This window comes from Narcine bancroftii, chromosome 5 (genome assembly GCF_036971445.1).
Source record: "Narcine bancroftii isolate sNarBan1 chromosome 5, sNarBan1.hap1, whole genome shotgun sequence".
Taxonomy (NCBI): Eukaryota; Metazoa; Chordata; class Chondrichthyes; order Torpediniformes; family Narcinidae; genus Narcine; species Narcine bancroftii.
Window position 1 is genome coordinate 221,192,497 of NC_091473.1, and position 22,953 is coordinate 221,215,449.

General features: G+C 38.1%; 1 protein-coding gene across 7 annotated transcripts in view; it reads right to left on the reverse strand.

Moving 5' to 3' along the window:
• Positions 1-22,953, reverse strand: part of LOC138764911 (NACHT, LRR and PYD domains-containing protein 3-like) — a 56,623-nt gene that overhangs the window by 4,996 nt on the left and 28,674 nt on the right. For 5 of the 7 annotated variants that reach the window (XM_069941342.1, XM_069941339.1, XM_069941340.1 and 2 more), the window contains 4 exons: positions 20,793-20,959; positions 7,068-7,230; positions 6,903-6,968; positions 1,023-2,748 (listed from right to left, as the gene is read on the reverse strand). In XM_069941342.1, the coding sequence (XP_069797443.1) occupies positions 1,023-2,748; positions 6,903-6,968; positions 7,068-7,230; positions 20,793-20,959 (2,122 nt within the window). Of the gene's footprint in view, positions 1-1,022; positions 2,749-4,526; positions 4,632-6,902; positions 6,969-7,067; positions 7,231-20,792; positions 20,960-22,953 lie in introns of those variants that run through there. The other 2 variants (XM_069941345.1, XM_069941343.1) reach the window with 2 other exon arrangements.

Consider the following 22,953-nt stretch of genomic DNA (forward strand, 5'->3'; position numbering starts at 1 on the left):
CCCAAATTGTGGTGTAAGGGGAACATGTGGGCACAAGTGGAGCATCTGTGGTTACAGGGGTAAGTGTCAAGGGGTCGAATTGTGGGGAGGGGCAAGTGGACAAGAGAGTCATGAAGGGAGCAAGGGGAGGAAAGGGGAATATTTCTCGAGTAGTGGGATCATGTAGTAGGTGGAGAAGGATATGTTGGTCACAAAGACTGGTGGGGGTGGGGTGTAAGTGACGACAAGGGGAATCCTGTCCTTGTGGCATATGTGGGCAGAGGGGCCAGTGGAGATGTGAAGGTAATGGTGGATATGTGGATGAGGGCTGTTGATGGTAGTAGAGGGAAAGTTCATGTTCTCAGGCATCACTGATGATGTGGCATGGAAGGCCTCATCCTGGGAACAGATGCAACTGAGACATAGAAATTTAGAGAAGGGAATGGAGAATAGAGAGAAGGGATCTTTCAGTCAATCCATCTGAATTCTTAGGTGGCTAGGACACAACAATAAATATTCTCACTGAACGCTTTCATTGACTTTCCAAATGTCTTTCAAACTAATCTTATTCCCGATGACTGGATTTATTCCCCTGGTGCTCAGGAGTCTCACCATGTACAGGAAATTTCTCACTTATTTGCTTCTTCAAATCTGGATTTTATGGAGGAGATGGGAAATGTTTCCATGAATTGGATGTTAGCATAATTCACCCTGCAATTTACACATTAACTTGCAGAAAATTTCAGGGGAAATTATGCAAGATGCCACAAGGTGAAAAGGTGCTTAATGCTGCTCTTACACATCGATTACAATTAAATCAATCTTACTGAAATGATAACTGTTTATCGTCCCCTCACAAGGAGCAATTCTCAGCACTCTCATCCTTTGGGAACCACAAAATGACCTCTGGATGCGGGTTATATTTTGTGAAATCAGCTTCTCTCCTTTTTAACGGAATTGCTTGATGCTGTTTATACTATGAATCAACTGCACATTGATACACTGTCAACCCAATTTTCAGTTTGAGACAAATAAATAAATACCTCAACACTTCACATTTATGCAGTCCACGTCCCAGCCACTGGAGTCCATCATATTGAATGGAGCAATTTTGCAGGTCAAGTTCTTTTATTGTGTCACATAACTCAATGACATTAGTCAAGACAGCACAGTCAATGGGATTCATTTGCAGTCCACTGAATGTAACTTTTTTCACTAATCCAACAGTGGATTTAACAAGTGGGCGATTCTGAGACTCGAACAAATAGTGGAACAAGTTCAGGAGGTTCCTTTTACTGGCTTTGGAGTTCGTGTTTACAAGCTGTTTATGAACTTCTTCACCTATCCAGTCAATAACTTGTATGATCTTTTCTGAAGGAAATTCTCCCAAGAACTCTTCAAGGAGCTGATTTGATTGTGAGGAGAAGCCAGCGAGAAATCTGAGAAGTAATTCGTATCGCTGATCTTCCTCCCTGTGGGCTTTCTCGAAGAGCTTCTTCATATCCTCAGGACTTGCGGTTAGGAATTGTGCGAGTGCTGCCACAAACTCTTGGATTGTGAGGTGTGGGAATGTGTATACCACACTCTGGGTAGTATCATCTCTCTCTAAAAGCTCCATCACAAACCCAGACAAGAACTGGGAAGGTTGCAGATTGTATTTGATCAAATCTCCTTCTTTAAACACAATGTTCTTCTCAGAGATTCCTTCAAAGGCCATCTCACCTATCTTCAGCATTACATCCCTCTCCTTCTTAAAACTGTGGTTTTTCAGGATGTTGCAGATATAACAGGAATATAATTCAGTGATGGTTTTTGGAATGCGATGCAATTTTTTGCCTTTCATGAAGAAAGGGCCCAGAGTTTGACCAAGGATCCAGCAATAAGAAGGGTTGAAGCTCATAGTGTACAGAATCTGGTTCTCTTCCACATGCTTGAAAAGAGCTGCTGCCGCTGTCTGATCTTCAAAAATCTTGTTAAAATATTCCTTCCGCTCTTCATGATCAAATCCCAGGATTTCAGCCCAGACATCTATCTCAGCCCTTTCCAATAAATTTAATGCAGTTGGGCGACTGGTCACCAACACTGAACATCCTGGGAGTAGCTTTCGTTGTATTAAACCATACACAATGTCAGACACCGCACACCAACACTCTGGATCTGTGCACATGTACTTTGGCTCTGTGTTTCTTCGATTGTCTGCAAAATCAATTCTTGTGTTGTATTCATCTAAACCATCAAATATAAACAATATTTCTTCTGGAAATTTCCAGATTTCCCTCAGGAGATGTTGAAGGTAGGGATATTGATCCAGAATCAGTTCTTGCAGGTTGACTCTGCAATTAATATCATTCAAATCACGGAATTTGAAAGAGAACACAAATTGGAATTTATGGTATATTTTTCCAGTGGCCCAGTCATGAACAATCTTTTGTACCATTGTTGTTTTTCCAATCCCTGGAACTCCAATCACAGCAGTTGAACTCCCAAATTTGGATTTACTCCGGGAAAAACTGCTGCAGAACAATTTATCAGTTTGGATTAATTCTAGCTCTTTCTGTAGATGCTTCTCTCTCCAAACTTCATGCTCTTGGCCTCTTGCCAATAGTTCATGTTCTACAAGTTTCAAATCTCGAATGGTTGAAACGACTGTAAGCTGAGCATATCGATCAACCAGCTGGAATATCTTCACTGCCTCATTTGCCTGAATTGTCTTCATTCTCAGTTTTTCAGTTTTTTTCCTGAGCTCTTCCTTGTGTTTCTTTTGAATATCTTCAATAGAATAAAGCAGTTCATAATATTAGTTTAAATTGAGAAAGTCACTAATCATTAACATGGTTGCAAGAAATAAATTAACAGCTTAATTGCAGTGTAAAAAGTAAACATCAGTTTATAGCAATTTTTTTGACAGTGCTCAAGAATTGAAACAACTTTTCAAATCCTCACTTGATTACATGATGTCTAATGATAATGGTATATTTGTTCATGATATTTTAAACAGCCTGATCATTATTTAATCCTTTTTTTGGTAGTAATGTTCAGGTGAATATTTCAGACAACAGCTGGAAGAATGAGTTCTATCAATGTCACGGGAAAGTTAGACAGTGAATGTACTTGTATCTTATTGCTTTAGACATTTGGGCAGGTTATCTCGTGCATTAAGAGAGATCTCTAAAAAAGGCCAGGTTGCCCACTGGTGGTCCATTGACTGTTACGGTTAGAAGAATAGAACACTACAGCATGGAAAAAGGCCCTTCAGCCCATCTAGTCCATGCTAAACAACTATTCTACCTTGTTCTGTTAACCTGCACCCCGACCATAACCCTCCAGATCCTTCCTATCCATGCACATATTCACATTTTTCATAAATTTCAAAAATCAAGACCACTTTCACCACTTCAGCCGGCAACTCATTCCACATTCTCACCACTTACTGCGCAGTTTACCCTAGTTCCAATTTAAACATCTCATCTTTCACCCTTCTCCCATGTCTTCTAGTTCTTGTCTCATCTAACCTTAGTGAAAAAAGCCTGCCTGCATTTCCTCCATCTAGATCCCTCATAATCTTGTGTACCTAAATGTTTCTTTTATTACTTAGTGCACTGGAAGGCAAAGATAATCAACCAACATGATTTCTCATCAGGTTTCCTATAGCAAGGAACATCTACTTGCACCTCTGTAATATCATCCATTTTTTGCTCTTCCTTTGATGCTCAAATCACATTCCGTTCCTTCAACTCAGCTTTTGGTCAGTTGCTCTCCCAGCATTTTGCATGAGCTTGAGTTTGCCTGTGTTTGCAAAGCCCATATCCAAACTTACCCTGGAGAAAGGAGTTTGATTGGGGATTTAAGGGAAAATGGTTTTATTACAACTTCAACTTGCAACCACGGATATTGGAATCAGAAACATTTTAGAGACATTTATTCAGGTACTTAAAATATACAAGGCATGGAAAAACACAAACCAAGTGCAGGGAAATAGAACTATTATGTATGTGGTTAAAAAGATTGACATGGATGTGATGGCCAAAGGACCTGCTTCTGTGCTGTGACACTGTAATTGGAGTATACTGTCCACTAACCCTGATGAGTACAATTCCAAAATAAAGCTCAAGATGCTTGACCATCCAGGATATCCTGTCACCATCCTAAACAGTAACTGATGGACAGTCATGGCAGGGTATACCATTCAGAAAACGCAAGAACTCAGGTGGACCATGAGCTGACAAACAGAAGCTCCGATTCCTGCAATTGCATTCATTAAGGAGAAGGAAACAGGCACTTAGGAGTACCAGTACTATCAATTGAAAATCACGAGCCTCATTGCTTGGAAATACATCATTTGTTCCTTTAGCACCCAATAAACCTACTGACCTTCATCCTGCTCTAATTCAGGCATTCTGTGCCTTCTGAATTATCAATTTTTCCTTCTGTTGGCTCAAAACTCTGCCAATTCCCCCCTCCCCTCCACCATCCCCCCCCACTCTCTCCACGACCCCAATTCATTATTCTTTTCCCATTTTTTACAACAGGAATTTTACTGGTCTCACCTCTAAAGTGTATCCACATCAGAAAGCAACGATAAAGAACATTTAAATATTTTTGTCTTATTTCAGGACTCCGGTTTCATGTGGAATATCTTGCAATTCTTGGTTGTAGTTAAAGATTGACCAATATTCTTCAGGTACACAGTGGGACCAGATGGCATTTTAAGGTATTAAGGAGAGAATAGAGTTAATAATAGCCTTGGTTTGCATACAATGTTAATCGAAGTAAGAATTGCAAGAAATAACCACACAACCATAAATAATTCATAATATCCAGTTATATTTTTGCTTCAAACTGTTAAGTCGGTTTCTCTTTCTAGCTGTTGCCTGACTGATGATTATTTCCTGCATTTTCTTCTATTGTCACAATATCTGAATCTTGGAAGAATGGAAACTAGAATTTTTTTTTAAGTGTGATCAAGCAGAGATTTGGTGAAGGCAAAGGGGCCAAATAACTGGGTTCCAAGATTGAGAAATAATATTTTTTCTTGTTTTGAAGGCTTGTATTAAGAGCTACTGCTTATCCAGAAAATTCAGGACAACATTTCAAAGAGTAGACAGGCAATAATGTAGGACAATTTTGAATTGGCAATGGTTGGAGTACTTAAGAACAATCACACCCAGTAGTCAAACAGTGCAAGGCAACAATATGTACTGGGTTCACAGTTCTATTTTTTTTACTTTAAAATCTATTTTCAGGATGCAGTAAAGAGCAGCATTTAATTGGCAATCCCCGACTGTCTTTCAAAAGGCAGTCGTAAACCATCATCCCCTTGAAAGGCTGCAGTTCCTTTGCTAAAAGTCCTCCGCACACCCCCCCCCCCCCCCCCCATATGATAACGTAGGGATTTTTAGACCCAGAGATGATGAAAAATTAACATGTTCATGGCAGGATGATGTTCAATTTGAAGCTGAATCTTTAGTCAGTAGTGTCTTCTGTGCTTCCTAGTGTCAGAGGTTGAAGATACAATGGGTGCAGTCAAAACAACCCATGCAATAAAGCACTCTTGCAACCCAGATACAATGAAAATGAAACAAATACAAGTTCAAAGAGGTCAATAATCCTGAAAGGTGGCAGGTTTCTTCAGCATTGCTGGATTGGGACTTATCCAAACCATTGAAAGCATTCTATCTTTCTCTTGATTAGTGACTTGTAGATTTTTAAAACCATTTTTAAATTTCAAGATGTGAGACTCACTTTTTTTTGCACGCATTGGCTTCAATATCTCATTTTTGATACATATATGGTCAGTTAAGTTTCAAAATCGCAGATTTTGACAATAGTGGGAGACTTGTCAACACTTGTGCCACTGAATGCTGAGGGTGGGTGGTTAGATTCTCTATTGTTGTAAAATTTCATTCCAAGCACCGTCGTGGCACAAATGCTGCTTCGAATATGAAAATGAACATTGTCATAAAAAATACCCCCTAATAAATGTATAAGAGAAGGGAGGTCATTGTAAGGGAAGGGATGGAGAAATGGCTATTAACCTTTACTACTATTGACACTGCGTGACCTGCCAAGTCTCTCCACCACATTTGTGGATTGCACTAGTCCCCAGCAACTGCAGATTTTCTGGTTTGATTCTATTCAGATGTAGACGAGGTTTCACACCGTTTCAGCACACAGACAGCTATTTTTGGGGGGGTGGTTACAGTATTCCAGGGTTCTGCCTGATCTATAAAAGGTTTCAGAGTTTGGTAGGACATTGCAAGGTATTTTCATAAATTTTGCTGTTCATGGCCTTGCTCGGAGTCTATGGAATTTCACAGCACCTACAGGGTGCTGTGATGGGAAATCCAGCTGAACTAGGCATGAAAATAATATGGATACAAGAGAAGGCTAAAAACTACACCTCACCTCCTGACAGGAATTATTGTGCAAGTGGTGGAACAGTTAAGTCTATAGTGTATTAGAAGATGAGCTTGCTTGGCTGAAATAATTTCAACAATGGACAATGGAATAACTCACTTGACCAGCACCTAATCTATCACCCTAAAAATTCCTTCTATTACTAGCAGTGTGCGAAATCTGCAAGTTACTTTGCAATTACTCAACTACAATCCAAAAAAACTCTCCAAAATCTGTTCAGGGAGGGCTCCATGCACACAACAGTAGTGCCAATTGTAGGTTCTCTATCCTCAAAGTCTCACACCTCTCTGATATGGAATTTTGCCATTCCATCATCCAAGTTCAAATCTTGGAATTCAGACTCAACAGCATTGTGGAAGCTCATGGAAGCAAATTTACCAGGAATGCACCAATACAAGAAAGGGCCCACTAACCACACGAGCATTTCAGAATGGATCATGAAATATGACCATATTTGCAGTTCCCTTATTGTTGAAAAAAAAATTAAAATCTAATTTGTCACTTACCTTTCAGTTGAGTGGGAACTTCAGGAAAATCACGGATTAATTTCATGAAATCCGCTGGATCAGTGCCTGTTCAAATAATTTAAATTTTGTATTGTAATAAATCCATGTAACTCTATGATAAAATATGGACATTTTGAATGCAGCAGCATGCAATTTTCTTCTTACCCAATTCATGTATCTCTTTTAGCACTCTCTTCAACTTTGGTAATCTATTTATCATTTTCACAAAGGATTCCCACATAACTTTTCGGGCAGCAGAGCCTTTTCCCATCACAAGAGTGAAAAGAACTTTGGAACTATAGGCCTTGCTCTGTTGCTCCACCACTTTCTGTGGACAATAATAATTGTTGATCAGAGAGAAAGACAAGCACAGGAAACTGACATTTTCCAGTGAGAGAATCTCGAACAATGTATCCATTGGATAAAGAAGTGATTGGAAGAATAATATTCTGTAAATGAATATTCTGTAGAAACCGGACAGCCAAATCAGCGCTGTCTGTTCAGACATTCAATAAGATTTTAAACTGATACTCATACTGACACTTGCACTAATCCCTCTGACTTTAAAAATAGATCCAACGGAGAGGAGTCACGTGATGGGAAAACCAGCCCTCTCCAGAAAAAAAGGAAGTTAGGAAAAGACAAAGCACAACAAAGAAATAGAAAATAAAGTTACAGAGAAGAGAAAGAAGATGGCACCCAAGAAGGAGAAAGTAAAAACAACTGGGAAAAAAAGAAAAGTCACCAGAGAAGAAAGAAGAAGGCCTTACCTGCATGAAGGAACAGGGAGTTGTGGTGGCGAGGAGCGCCCGATCCCCAAGGCTGGTGCCTGCCCTGTGGAGTCACGACCTCCCGACCAGTGGACTTCAAGCAAGAGTGCGCAATCAAAGGAAAAAGAGGACACTGATGGGAGGGGGGCTCAGCAGAGGAGAGGGCAGGCACAGTGCGATCAGCTGAGGGACGCCCGACACCAGGGCGCTCAGCTGGAGGACAAGGAAGGCAGCAGAGGAGGAAGTGAGGAAACAGACGAGGGAGAATGACGGAGGGGTGACCGACAAGAGGATCAACGGCAGAAGGCCCGACAGACAAGCAGTCCAGGAGGGGAGGACTAACAGCAAGAGGCCCAGCAAAGAGATAGAAGCAGCTCATCAGGAAAAACAGAAGAGACACAGACACAAAGAGAAGAAGACACAAACACAGGTACAGACACAGAAGAAGAGGAAGAAGAAGACCAAGATCTTCACAGAGAAATGGAAGGTAAAACTGATGGACAGAATATAGATAAAGCTTTTTTTGAATAACAAATGAGATCATTAAAAGAATGGTTATCATTCGAATTTAGTGCAATTAAAAGGAAAATGAAAAAAGCAGAAGATAAAATGCAAAGTTTAGAGCTGGTCATGACAGAAATAGGGAAAAATATGGAAGAGCAGGAAACGGCTGTAGAAATGGAAGTAAATGACAAGAGAAAAATTGGCAGAAAGTGACAAAAAAATTAAAGAGACACAAGAGTTGTTATCTCAGAAAATTGATATGTTGGAAAATTATAGTAGACGAAACAACATAAAAATAGTGGGCCTGAAGGACGGTGAAGAAGGCACAGACATGAAGGAATTTATAAAAGGATGGATCCCGAAGATCCTGGGAATGACAGAAAGCAGGAAGAAATGGAAATAGAAAGGGCACACAGAGCACTAGCTCCGAAGCCACAGGCACATCAAAAACCAAGAACCATCTTAGTAAAATTTTTTAGATATACGACAAGAGAAAATATACTGGAATGGGCAAGCAATAAAGTTAGAGAAGATAATAAGCCATTGGAATACAAGGGTCAAAAAATATTTTTTTACCCAGACACAAGTTTTGAACTTTTAAAGAGGAGGAAGAAGTTTAATACAGCAAAAACGATTTTATGGAAAAAAGGTTATGAATTCATGTTAAGATATCCAGCCCTGCTTAAAATATTTATACCTGGGGAGCAAAACAGACTGTTCTCAGATCCAGAGGAAGCACAAGAATTCGCAGAACATTTGCAGGACAGAAGAGATGAAGAACGGTGATAAAGTGTATATATGTAAAGCTGTAAAGAACTAAAGAAGGTAAAGAGAAGGGAAGGAAGGAAGCAAGGGGGAAAAAAGAGAGCTTTGTTGTATGTGTAAAAAAAAGTGTTTTCTGGGGGGGCTGGGGGGGGGGGGGGAGGAGAGGGAATAACCTTTACTGCAAAATCACTTGATGCTTGCGAGCAAGATCGCAATCCAAATGGAAAGGGAAGTTGTGGTTGTCCGGCAAGGGATAAGGGGCAACTCAGAGAGGGGGGGAGCATTTGGGGTTAAGGTATAATTGGGTGTGGGAACTGTTGGAGTATTTTATGTTTTAAATGTGTTGTCATACATTGAGTTTAATAAGGGAAAACTAAGAGATCAAAATGGGAAAAAAGGGGATGAAGGAGGCGAGGAAGTGGAAAAGAAGTGTAAGCAAGATATAAGATGGCCACGTTGAATTCTATGATTATAAACATTAATGGAATACATAACCAAATTAAAAGGAAGAGGCTACTAAATTTATTGAAGAAGGAAAAAATAGATATAGCATTTGTGCAGGAAATGCATCGAACTGAAGTGGAATATAACAAATTAAAGTGAGACTGGGTAGGACATGTAGTGGTAGTATCATATAATTCAAAAGCTAAAGGTGCAGACATATTAGTTAACAAAAATATACCAATCAAAATAGAGGTGGAAATAATAGATCCAGCAGGGAGGTTCGCAATGATAAAGAGTCAGATATACTCAGAGTTTTGGAATTTGCTCAATATATATGCGCCTAATGAGGAGGATCAAAAGTTTATGCAGGATTTTTTTTGAAGATTGCAGACACACAAGGAAATATATTGATAGGAGGGGATTTTAACCTTAATTTGGATCCAATGTTGGGTAAAACTGGACAAAAGACAAGCAAAAAGAATAAAGTAGCCAAATTTATGGTTAAGTCAATGTAGGAAATGAAATTTATGGATATATGGAGGAGGCAGCACCCAAGAGAGAAGGAATATTCATATTATTCGAGTAGGCACAAAACATACTCAGGGATTGATATGTTTTTGTTGAGGGCCCATATTCAAGGGAGAGTTTGGAAAACTGAAGTATAAAGCTAGTCTACTATAAGATCATTCATTAGCAATAGAACTGAAGGACATCCCACCAAGAACATATAGATGGAGGTTAAACTCCATGCTACTTAAAAGGCAGGAATTTAGAGAGTTTATTGAATGACAAATTAAAACATATTTTGAAATAAACACAGAATCAGTGAAAGACAAATTTATATTATGGGACGCAATGAAAGCCTTCATTAGAGGGCAGATAATAAGTTATGTAACCAAGATGAAAAAGGATTACAATTGGAAAATAGAGCAGTTGGAAAGGGAGATAGTAAGTATAGAAAGGAAATTAGTAAAAAGGGATGATATGATGAAAAAGAGAGAATTGGCGGACAAAAGAATAAAATCTGAAACATTACAAACGTAAAAGGTGAAGAAGAACACAATGAAAACAAAGGAAAAGTATTATGAACTGGGAGAAAAAAACACATAAAATATTAGCCTGGCAACTTATAATAGAACAAGCTAAAAGAACTGTATTGGCATCAAGGAAAAAGGACAAACAAATTTCATAAAACCCAACAGAGATTAATGAAAACTTTAAGGAATTTTATGAACAACTATGCCAAACTGAGAATGAGGGGAAAGATGATAAAATAGAATGATTTTAGCAAAAATTGAACTGCCAAAATTGAAAGAATAGGAACAAAACAAACTGATAAAACGATTTGAAATTAAGGAAGTACAGGATATATTAAAAAACCTCCAGGAGAGGATGGATTCCCAATAGAATTTTATAAAACATTTAAAGAGTTATTAATTCCTCCTCTCCTGGAAGTAATGAACCAGGTATAAGAAACACAAAACTTGCCAGATACATGTAAGATAGCAATAATTAAAGTAATACCAAAGACGGGGAAGGATCCATTAACACCAGCTTCATATAGACCAATATCTCTACTTAACTCAGATTATAAGATGATATTGAAATTATTAGCAAACAGATTGGCTGATTGTGTACCAAAAATAGTAAAACAAGATCAAAGTGGATTTATTAAGAAAAGATGAACAGCGGATAATGTCTGTAAACTTATTAATCCAATTCATGCAGTTCAAGGAAATAAGAAGCCAACAGTGGCTATTGCTTTAGATGCAGAAAAAGCCTTTGACAGAGTAGAGTGGAATTATTTATTTAAAGTATTACAGAAGTTCAATCTACCAGAAAAATATATAAATTGGATTAAAGCATTGTATAATGGACCATTGGCAAAGATAACAGTAAATGGATATGTATCAAATCAATTTAAATTAAGTAGGTCAACTAGACAGGGATGTTCATTATCCCCCTCATTGTTCGCCTTAGCAATAGAACATTTGACAGCACTGATAATAATAGAAAATAAACTAAAAGGGATAAAAGTAAAGGAGAAGGAGTATAAAATCATCTTATTTGCAGATGACGTCATAGTATACCTAACAGAACCAGAGATATCAATAAAAGAATTACATAAGAAATTGAAGGAGTATGGTGAAATATCGGGGTACAAGATCAATGAAAAGTGAAGTGATGCCAATGAGTAACGCAGACTATACAGAATTTAAAAAAGAATCACCATTTAAATGGCAAGCACAAGCAATCCGATATAATAACTTAAGCCACTTGAACAAATTAAATTATTATTGCAGTAAGACTTAGAACATTGGAAAGAATACCGCTAATGTTGATAGGGAGGGTAAACTGCATTAAAATGAACATGTTCCCAAGGATATAATACTTATTTCAAATGTTACCAATTCCATTAACAGAATTTTTAAAAAACGAACTAAAGAGAATAATAAGGAAATTCTTGTGGAAAGGGAGGAAACCGAGGGTAGCGTTAGATAAATTAACAGAGAGGTACAACCAAGGTGGTTTGCAGTTAGCAAACTTTAGAAATTATTATAGAGCAGCACAATTAATGTATTTATCATTTTTTAATTAGACAAGGAAAAAACCAGACTGAACTAAGATAGAACTAGATAAAATAGGGGAGAAGGTACTGGAACATATACTTTATAAGTGGGATGAGAAGCTGGTGCAATATAATAGCTCACCAGTATTGCATCATTTACTTAATACATGGAAGATCCATTTAGAAAGGAAAAAAAAATGAATACCAAATACCAAAATTATTATTGATGCAAAATCCACTAAAACCTTTTACAATAGATAACCTTTCCTTTAGAGAATAGGAGAGAAAAGGAATCAAAAGAATAAAAAATTGTTCTTTGGGAAATAATTTATTAACATTTGAACAGTTGAAGTACAAATATGGAATAACTCATGGTACAATGTTTGCATATCATCAACTTAAAGCTTATATAAAGGATACATTGGGAAACAGATTGAGATTACCTGAAGGAAGCAGTTTTGAATATGTGATTACAGACACAATGATAATTAAAAGATTTATAATCGAGTCCACGCTGCTGAAGATCCAGCTGCGCTGGATGGGTCACGTCTCCAGAATGGAGGACCATCGCCTTCCCAAGATCGTATTATATGGCGAGCTCTCCACTGGCCACCGTGACAGAGGTGCACCAAAGAAAAGGTACAAGGACTGCCTAAAGAAATCTCTTGGTGCCTGCCACATTGACCACCGCCAGTGGGCTGATAACGCCTCAAACCGTGCATCTTGGCGCCTCACAGTTTGGCGGGCAGCAACCTCCTTTGAAGAAGACCGCAGAGCCCACCTCACTGACAAAAGGCAAAGGAGGAAAAACCCAACACCCAACCCCAACCAACCAATTTTCCCTTGCAACCGCTGCAATCGTGTCTGCCTGTCCCGCATCGGACTTGTCAGCCACAAACGAGCCTGCAGCTGACGTGGACTTTTTACCCCCTCCATAAATCTTCGTCCGCGAAGCCAAGCCAAAGATAACGAACATGTACATTAAGCTGCAAGTAATGGAAAATGAAGAAATAAACTATAAACCTTAACAGAAGTGGGAAAAGGATTTAAACATAAAGATAAAAAATGAAGTATGGGAAATGTTATGTTCTGGAACTATGAAGAATACAATAAACACAAGGTTATGCATGATACAGTATAATTGGTTACACAATATCACTCCTCAAAAATGAAAAGAATGGGATTCAACATTATCAGATAGATGTTTTCACTGTAAGAAGGAAATGGGAACAACAGTACATGCAATTTGGGCATTTACGAAAGTGAATACGTTTTGGGAAGAATTAAATCAGATATTAAATAAAATCACAAAAAATAACACACCAAAAAATCCAGAGATCTTTCTTTTAAGTAACATAAGAAGTAAAGAATTAGGCCTCAAATTGGATAAATCGCAATAAAGATTCATTATGATAGCCTTAGCAATAGCAAAAAAAAATATAATGTCAACTTGGAAAATGGAAGAGAGCCGGAGAATACAGCAATGGTACATAAAATTAATAAATGTATTCCATTGGAAAAAATAACCTATAATTTAAAAAATAAAGTCACATTGTTTGAACAAATTTGGGAACCATACATGGAACATAACAGAGAGAGCTTGCCTCGGACCTCCATCCCCTAAAATGATAAGAAGACAAAACGACTAGATTCAGTATGTAACAAATTGATCATGCATTTTTCTTGTTTACTTTCCTTTGTGTGAAGATATTGTTTAATGGTTTTATTGTATATGTTGAATATTTATGGGTTTTGGAGGAGGTGGGAAGTGGGGAGGGAAGGAAAGGGGAAAAAAGGGAGAAAATGACACTGTGTATATTTAATGAGAAATGTTTGTACATATTTTGGTTGATACGGTTCACAGTGTGAAAACAAAAATACATCCAACATGTCTCAGTGAAAATGCTACTAGGATGGAGCAAACTTGAAGGAGAGAATTTTAAAAAAACTGATCATCCTAAATATAAAGGTAACAGCAAGAATCAGTATAACAAATACAGTGAGGAGGAGTGGGGAAGAGAAATACTAACAAAGGAACAAATAGCATTTGTTATAATGGGATTGTAATTTGATAGCTACCACTGAGAAAAAGGAAATACTTTTGACAATAATTTCACTTGCACATTAAATAATACATGTGTGTATAAATTGGACAGCATGGTTGTATCGTGATTAGCGCAAGACTTTTACAGCGCTAGTGATCGAGACCCGTTTTTGAATCCTGTGCTGTCAGGAGTTTATACTTTCTCCCTGTATCTGAGTAGTTTACCCTGGAGGCCCAGGTTTCCTCCAACTGTTTGAAATGTACTGGGGGTGGGGGGATGGGAGTGGCAGGGGAGTAGGTTAATTGTGTGGAAATTGGGAGACATGTACTAGTGGGACGAAATTGCCTGTTAATTTGTTGTGTTTAAATTTTAAAAAAACACAGCATGACTCCAGGCAAAGTAATTTTGGTGGCAGGTTACTGAAGGGAAAATGAACCATAGTAAACCTGTAGAAGTAGAAAAAAAATACAGAAATGCTGGAGGAACTCAGCTGGTCATGCAATGTCCAGAGGAGGTAAAGATATATAACATTTTGCACTTCAGCCCTTCATCAAGATAAAAAGGGCACAGGCCCGAAATGTCAGTTATATATCTTTACCTCCTGTGGGTGCTGCGAAAACCACTGAGATCCTATAGCATTTCTTTATTTTTACTACAATCACAGCGTCTGTAGGTTTTCATGTTTTACTCCATGTTTAATAATGACAGTAGTGGGTCTGTGGCCATTTGATCGACCTCTCAGTGAAGAATATCAAAAAGACAACATCTTAAAATTAAGATTTTTTTCTCTAAAAAAAATGGACAAAATAAGTATTAAGAAACCAAGGCAGCCAAGAACAAAAATGGAAGAAGCTTCTACTCAGCCAGGAACATGGAGCAAAAGCCAAAAAAGGAGTGGCGCAAGAGCGACCTTGGGCCCGACGGACCCTGGTAGAGCTGGGGAGTCAAGACAATAATCAAATATTATCCTGGAGAAAATGGAAAACTTGAGCAATCGATTTGCTGGCGTCGAAAATGTAATGAGAGACACGACTGAAAGGATGACTGAAATTAAAGAAATCGATGAAGACTTAATGGAAAGAATGAACCAAGCAAAAGAAGACTTGGTAAAAACACAGGATAAACTAAAAGCTTTGGAGAAAGATGCAAAGCAATGGGTGTTGGACAGACAAGGTCTGCTGGACAAGATTGACCATATGGAGAATTTTAGCAGACAAAATAATGTTTAAATTATTGGACTGAAAGAAGGAATCAAGGGAAGAGATCTGGTGAACTTCTTCAAAACATGGATCCCACAAGTGCTGAGAGAAGACAAATTCAGAGAAAAATTGCATATTGAAAGGGCTCACCCGACCTTCGGTCCCAGAAGAGCTGGTGATCAGTGACCACAACCGGTCCTGGTAAGACTTTTGATTTACTGGGAATGGGAAACAATTCTGGGAGCAGCATATGAATACTCTAAGTAAAATAATGGCATGCTGGAGATTGACCATGAAAAAGTGCTATTCTTCCAAGATTTTAGTCCTAGTTTGATTAAGCAAAAGAAGTAATTTGATGATGTAAAAAGGCAATTGCATTTCAAAAACTAGAAATATTCGATGATATACACTGTGACTCTGAGGGGCAAAGCAGCAGAAGGTAATCTATAATTTTTCAAGACTAAGAAAGAGGTGGAAGACTTCCTGCGAGGTTTATGAAAAGACTAAGGTTGCCAAAGAAGACCGTGAAGAATGTTTACAATGGGACTAAGTAAAAGTTATATTAAAAAAAAACATTTTGTATTTATTGTTGAAAAGAAAATTTTATTGAAATGTTTACAGAGAGTTCAGAAAATTGGGAAAAGTAGTAGCAAAGTGAAGACTTGGTCCAAGGGGGAGAATGGTGCCCAGAGAGGAGTATATATAAAAGATGGAGTTCTTCATCCTTGAGAGATTCCTTGGGCTTTTTTCATGGCTTTCGGGGTTTCCTGTTTACGTCACAGTCAGGGCAGGGACACTATGTTTTTTTTAAAGGGGAAAGATCACTATTATTTAAACAATCAAAAAGACTTTTATTGTTCAACAATATTTGTTTAAAAAATCAATATGGATAGAATGTTAAAATGTATTAGTCTTAATGTTAATAGGATAAATGGAATAGTGAAAAGGAGGTGGATTTCGGCATACATATAAAATTAAAGACAGATATAGTCTTTCTATAAGAAACACCTCTTATTAAATTGGAACATGCTAAATTAAAAAAAGGATGGGTGGGACAAGTAACATCGTCTACATTTGGCTCAAAAGCAAAAAAAGTAGCATTCCTAATTAAAAATAAATACCAATAATAATAGAAGATACACTGACTGACCAAGCCAGAAGATTTGTATGACATATTGTAAAATTTATGCAGAATCATGGACATTTACGGACATCTAATGCACCAAATTATGATGATGAAGCCTTTATGAAGAATATCTTTTTAAAAACAGCAGATGGAAGACAAAATATACTGGTTGGAGGAGACTTCAATTTCTGTCTAGATCCAATATTGGATAAATCGGCCAGAACAGTGACAAGGGCAAAAGATGCAAAAATGACACGATCGTTTATGAAGGATTTAAATTTGATTCATATATAGAGGCAGCTTAATCCCTTAGAAAGAGACTATTTGTTCTACTCAAGGATACATGATTCACATACAAGGATTGATTTGTTTTTAATGTCTGCGCAGTTAAAAAGTAGAGTGTGTTTAGATGGCGTCTCAATACCACACTGTTGAAGAGTAAGGACTTTTGTAAGTTTATTAAGAGACAGATAGAACCATTTTGTAACTCTAATCTCCTTTCTACTGATAATTGCTTTTTAATATTGGATAGGCTTAAAGCCTAAGAGGACAAATTATTTGTTATACAAAAAAAATCTTAAGAAAGAAGCTGGATGGTCTAGAGAAAGACATACAAAATTGGAAAAAGATTCTCAGAGAACAGGGTTACAAGAAAAATATAGATTATTAGAGAATAAAAATTGAAATATGACACATTATAAAACATAGAATGGAAAAAAACTATATTTAAAAACCAAAAATATTATGAATTAGGAGAATGGGTGCAAAAGTTTTATCTTGGCAGTTAAAGAGGAGTTATCTAAAATATATAATCAAAAAGAAATAAATAGGATTACATTGAAGATAGATGGAATCAAATATTTAGGAATAATGACAGATAATAATTTATGGAACTTATATAAATTTAATTATACTCTTAGAAAAAGAGAAAAATTTACAGAAATGAAAAGACCTGTTGATTAGTGGGAAGAATAAATGGTATTCTGCCAAGATTACAGCATCTTTTCAATTGTTGCCGAGTGCCCGACCAAAAAAATTAGTTAAATTATTGAATAATTACATAAGACAATTCCTATGGAATAACAAAGTGCCGAGAATTTCATTGGAAAAGTTAACAATGTGGAAGGACATCTGGACTTTAAGAAATACTATTTATCAGCACAAGAAAGATTTTCTTTCATTCCTTTTTACAAAAGACAGTCCCCTTTCTTGGATCCAAATGGGATTGAATTCAATAAGAAACAGCGAAGGATTTTATTTATTAACATAAAAGACAGATAACCCTAAAATAATACATAGGATTAGAATATGGCACAAAATAAATGAGTATACTGGGGAAAAAAAAGCAGGTGTCTCATTAAGAACACCCTTGAGTAAAACTATTACTACCTATGAATCTGGGTAACAAAATATTGAATTCATTGTATGATAAAAGGATTAAGATATATTGATGATTGTTATGTGGTGGGATCTCTCATGTCTTTTGAACAATTACGAAATAAATATGGAGCAGCTAATGGGACTTTCTTTTGTTTTCTCCAGCTAAGGTCGTTCCTAAGAGAAAGGCCCCACTTGAAATTAGTGAAGTGGAATGAATTGTAATTAGTGAAGTGGAATGAATTGAAATTAGTGCAGTTGAATGAATGATTTGGCAGGGGAATACACTTAAATGTATAACCAAGATGTACTACACTCTCCAAAATGAAAGTGGGAAACTAGGTTTACAGAGATCGAGAGAGATGGGAGTTGGATCTAGGTGTTGCAATAATGGAAAGATGGTGATTTGATTGATGTTTGGATAGCATGACATCAATTATAAGTTTATGATGGGCATAAACAAAGTATTAAAGGAGGGCATATACAAGTGCTTCAACCGCAGGTGGTCTGATTAGGATCAGACATAAGCTGTATTTGTGATGCAGTGCCAAAATGCTAGTCTGATAAATTTATGAACAGCTAATTGGAGATCTCTAACAATAATAAGTTGGAATATATAAGGGTGATAGAGAGACTAGTGACTTGGAGCTAGGAAGTAAAAAACTTCCAGAAGATGGTGCAGATCACTCTCCAGTCTGCATTGAAAGACACTGAGCACCCAGGAGTAAATATCTCCAGTGAACTATGCTGGTCCACAAATATTGATGCACCAGCACCTCTAATTCTTGAAAAGCCTGAGAAAATTTGGCAAGTCACCTGCCTTCCTCAAATTTCTACATTTGCACCATTGAATTTATTCTATCAGGGTGCATCACCACATTGAACAAGAAATGCTTTGCCAAAGATCACAGGAATCCGTAGAAGGTTGTGAACTCAATTCAGTCCAACATACAACTCCTGCCCCTTCAATGACTTCATCTATTCTTTCTGCTGCTTCAGAGAAGCAATGAACATACCAAGTCTCATTGCATCCATCATATACTCTCCACCTTCTATTGGAAGGGAGATTCACAAGTGTGATATCACACACCAAAAAGTTGAAGGAGAGTTTCTTTCCTGCTGTTATTAGACTCTTGAACGACCTCCAAAACAATGAAATTAATTAACCTTTGCTCTGTAACAACTGATACCTGTCACTCTACTGCCCCACATTGTGATTTCTTGCTGTACTAGTCTGGGATGTGTAATTACTCTGCTCACACTGCACTTCCCTTGGTATAAAGGGACAATAAACTTAAACTTAGAGCAATTCAGAAATAGTGCATGTAGCTTGGGAGAAGTAGTTGTGGGGTGAGGGAATGAGACTCCTCAGACGTTAAAAAGTGACATTAACTGCTTTATTTAATCACTTTTAAACTAATCAATGATTTTTTTTCATCCTTCTTCAGTATAAAAATTAAAATAAATGCAGTTAGGATTTAATGACAAATTTCAAACAAACACCATTGTGGTGTCATATTAGTTGCAGAGAAGCAGCTTGTAAAAGTTTGGTGATGCATTGATTTAACTGCACATGCGTAATTGAAGTTGTAATCCATTTTTCCAAATAAAAGTGCCAAGATAGGCAGTTGCTTCTATCTCAAGAAGCTCCCATGTGATGAAGCTTTTTAATTCTGTGTGGCTTTTGGATAAATGTCCCTCTTTAGGCCACCTGCAGTGGCTCAGTAAGTAGAGCTGCCTCATAGAGCCAGGGACCAGCTGTCTGACATTTGCAGGTTCTCCATGAGTCTGTATGTGGTTTGTCTGGGTATCCCGAGAATATGCAGATTGGATGACTGATTTGCTGCTCTAAATTGCCCCTCACAAAGGTGAGCAGTAGACTTTGGGAGGGCGAGAAAAGAATATTGCTGAGCATGGGAGGAAAATATGGGATTTATGTCAGATTAATGTAACTAGTTGGTCGATGGATGACTTTTCTGTGCTATATCTCTATGAAACGCCATTTGAAATGTCTTTGCTGGCGGAGGTACTATAAAGGCAATGATGTAACGGCAGCATTGCTGCTGGTGCGGCTCTGCAGAGAATCGCCGCAGGGTTGAACTGCCCAGTCTGACTGCCGTCAACTCTATACAGGTTTTAAACAGCCTGTTAAAGGAACCAATGGTGATATTATTTAAAATCCTGCCATCGCGGGGTCTAGACGCAAGATGGCGCACACCTATGATCGGCAGCTGTCACGACAGGTTCCATACTCCAGGTAAGCAGAGGACTGCATAGGGCACCAGAAAGTGGAAGAACACCCCACTTGAGAAGCAGAGGAGATGACCCATGGCACGGTGACCATGGCGCCGGACCAGTGAGGGGGCTCTCTCTGCAGCTGAGGACACACAGGTGGCGGGGCTGTTGCTGACTCAAGGTGAGGAACCCATGGAGGCTGCGGACTGGTGGAAGCTGTGGTCAAAGGATTCACAGAAGGCTGCGAATTGCTCATGGCTGGTTGAAGGGGTACCAGGTATTGGAACTGGGATGTGAGAGGGTGCTGAGAGCGCTGAAAATTTCCTAGTCATGTTGGAGGTTTGGATCTGGAGCTCGGGTTGCTGGTGGTTCAGACTGAAGTTTATGGGGCTATGGAGGATGCATGGGGACAATTCACAGACACTCAGTTTCGGGGGGGTGGGAAAAGCCTCTTTTGCTTCTCTTTCTCTGACGAAGAGGTGCCCGCCAATTTTGGCTGGTCGTGAATCAGTCTGCCTGACAGCACACTAAAGTCAATTACATAACAATAAAGGAATCTTGAATGAATAGGAAGGAGTCTTATATTTTTGCTCAAAATGCTTCTCATTTTCTTTGCAGATCATTGTCACCTCCAAATTCCTTAAATTTAGCCAAGAAAGGAGGTGCAATTTTGTCGTTGCAGGAAGTCAAATCATACCTATTTGCTGTACAGAAACATCTGAGAATAGTTTTCAAATTTATCACTTTATCTTTGCTCTGTTTCCCTTCAACAAACCTTTGTGTTCTCATAGTTAATGCACTTTCAGTTTTGTGAATATGGGAGAAATGAAATTCATTAGATTTTTGTGCCACTCACCAAGTGGTCTTTTTCACTGAAATGCTGCTTCTCTTTCAACACAGAGCTGATTGATTTCACCTCTTCCTCAATTGCCTTTTCTAATCGGTCCCGGTAGAATTGCGTTAATTTGAACAGATGATGTTCTTTGCAATTTTCCAAAAGTTTAGTGAACTTAAAGGTCAGATCTAAGGGAAAAAAGTGAAACATTAACAATCATTATTCCAGGGTTTGCATTTACCAAACTGCTGAAGCCTCTTATAAATTACATCAAATGTCTTCTGAAAAATCATTTGGCATTTCATCATTGCATGTCTCAACAAATTAAATTGCATGTCAAATTCATGCCTTCTGCAACTAATCCTTTCTTGTTTAGCTTTTCATGCCATCCCTTATGTTTATTTATTTGACTTGAAATTACAGTTCACAAACCATGCCACAACAAACCAAAAACTAATTTTCATTGATGCTGTGGGTCCAGTGAGAGGAAGTTTGGTTACAGGTTTAGATTGGAAGAAAATTGGAAAATGCGCCTTGAAGGAAAAGAGATTGAGTGGAGTTTTGATTGGGGTGAAATAATAGGCAGACAGACATACAATAGTATGCAAAATGCAGTTGGAGAAGTGGAATTGAGGTGGAACTGTGGTTATGAAGGTGAATGAAGAAGAAATGTTCAATTATTTCAAAAGGAGATTTGATGTGGATAGGAGAAAAAATTGCAGGGGAAACGAATGAGGCAGCATGGATTCAATTAGATGAATAGCACGTTTAACATTAAAAAATGACACGAGTTGATCCTCCTTCGGTACACAGGTTTTATTTGACCCATATAGATATTGCAAATACAGGTACGCAATCCTTTCTCCGGAACCCTTGGGGGAACAGTGTGTTCCGAATTTCGGATTTTTCCGGATTTCGGAAAGCCAGATTTTAGCCCACCAAATTGTACTGCCGTATCCACCCCCACCCCTTCTAGTCGCACTGCCGTTTCCCCCCCCACGACTCACGCTGCCAGTCCCCCCCCCCCCCACACCTCCTGCCCAACTTACGCTGCCGTCTCTCTCCCCACTTGCCGGATTTTGGAGCTTTCCGGATTTTAGAAACCTGGATAAAGGATTGTGTACCTGTATTAAAACCAGATTTGAAAATAGAAACAGACAGCGCTAATTTCCTATGACATCCCTCAAGGTTCTTGAGTTCATTAATGAAGCCAAGTAATATGGCCAGATGCTTTTCTGTCTCCCTTCACCACCAATTTAATGTTTTGATTTAGAAGCAGAAAAAAAAACTGTTCATCACCTCATAATGGGCTTGCGCTGTCTTTCATCCTGTCTCCTACATAGATCCGAGCCTGCAAAATGCTCCTACCCTTTCTATTCCAGATATGTTAGATCCTTTCACACACTCTTGAACAAAATGATTACCCCTCTGCTCCTGCTCTGTTATTCCCCCTGCCTCTTCTCCTGCACCTATTTATTCAGGCAGCTGGCTGCTTTTGCTCATACCTGATGAATAATCTAGGCCCAAAACATTGTATACCCTTTAATTTCTATGGTGCTGCATAACTGTTGGGTTTCTCTAGAATGTCTGTAAACTGCACCTGATCCCATGCTATGTAAACTTTCTTGTTCAACATCATAGTCAATATACATGCCTTGATCTCGATCTTTCTTTATCTCCAAAGATATATACAATCATAGTACACTATGAATCATTGAGTGCAATACTAGATCTCCCATTAGGGAATGAGACAGGTGACAGAAGTATGTGTAGGGAAATATTTTGGGTCCAGTGATCATTTTGGAGAAGGTTAGGTCTAGGCCTCAGGTTGAGATTCTAAATTAGAGAAAGGGAAGCTTTTTTGAAATGAGATAGGATCCATAATGTGCAGATTGGGATGAGTTGTTTTCGAGAAAGGATGTGCTTGGTTGGAGGAAGACCTTCAAAGATGACATTTTGAGAGCAGAGTTTGCATGTTCCTGTTAAGATTAAAGGCACAGTAAACTTGGTTTTCGAGGGATATTGGGGATATAGTTCGGAAGAAGAAAGAGGTGTATAGCAGGTATAGGCAACACAGAGCAAATGAGGTACTCGAGGAGTATAAAAAATACAAGAAAAAAAAACTAAAGAAAGAAATCTGGAAGGCCAAAAGAAAACACGAAGTTCCTTTGTCAGATAATGT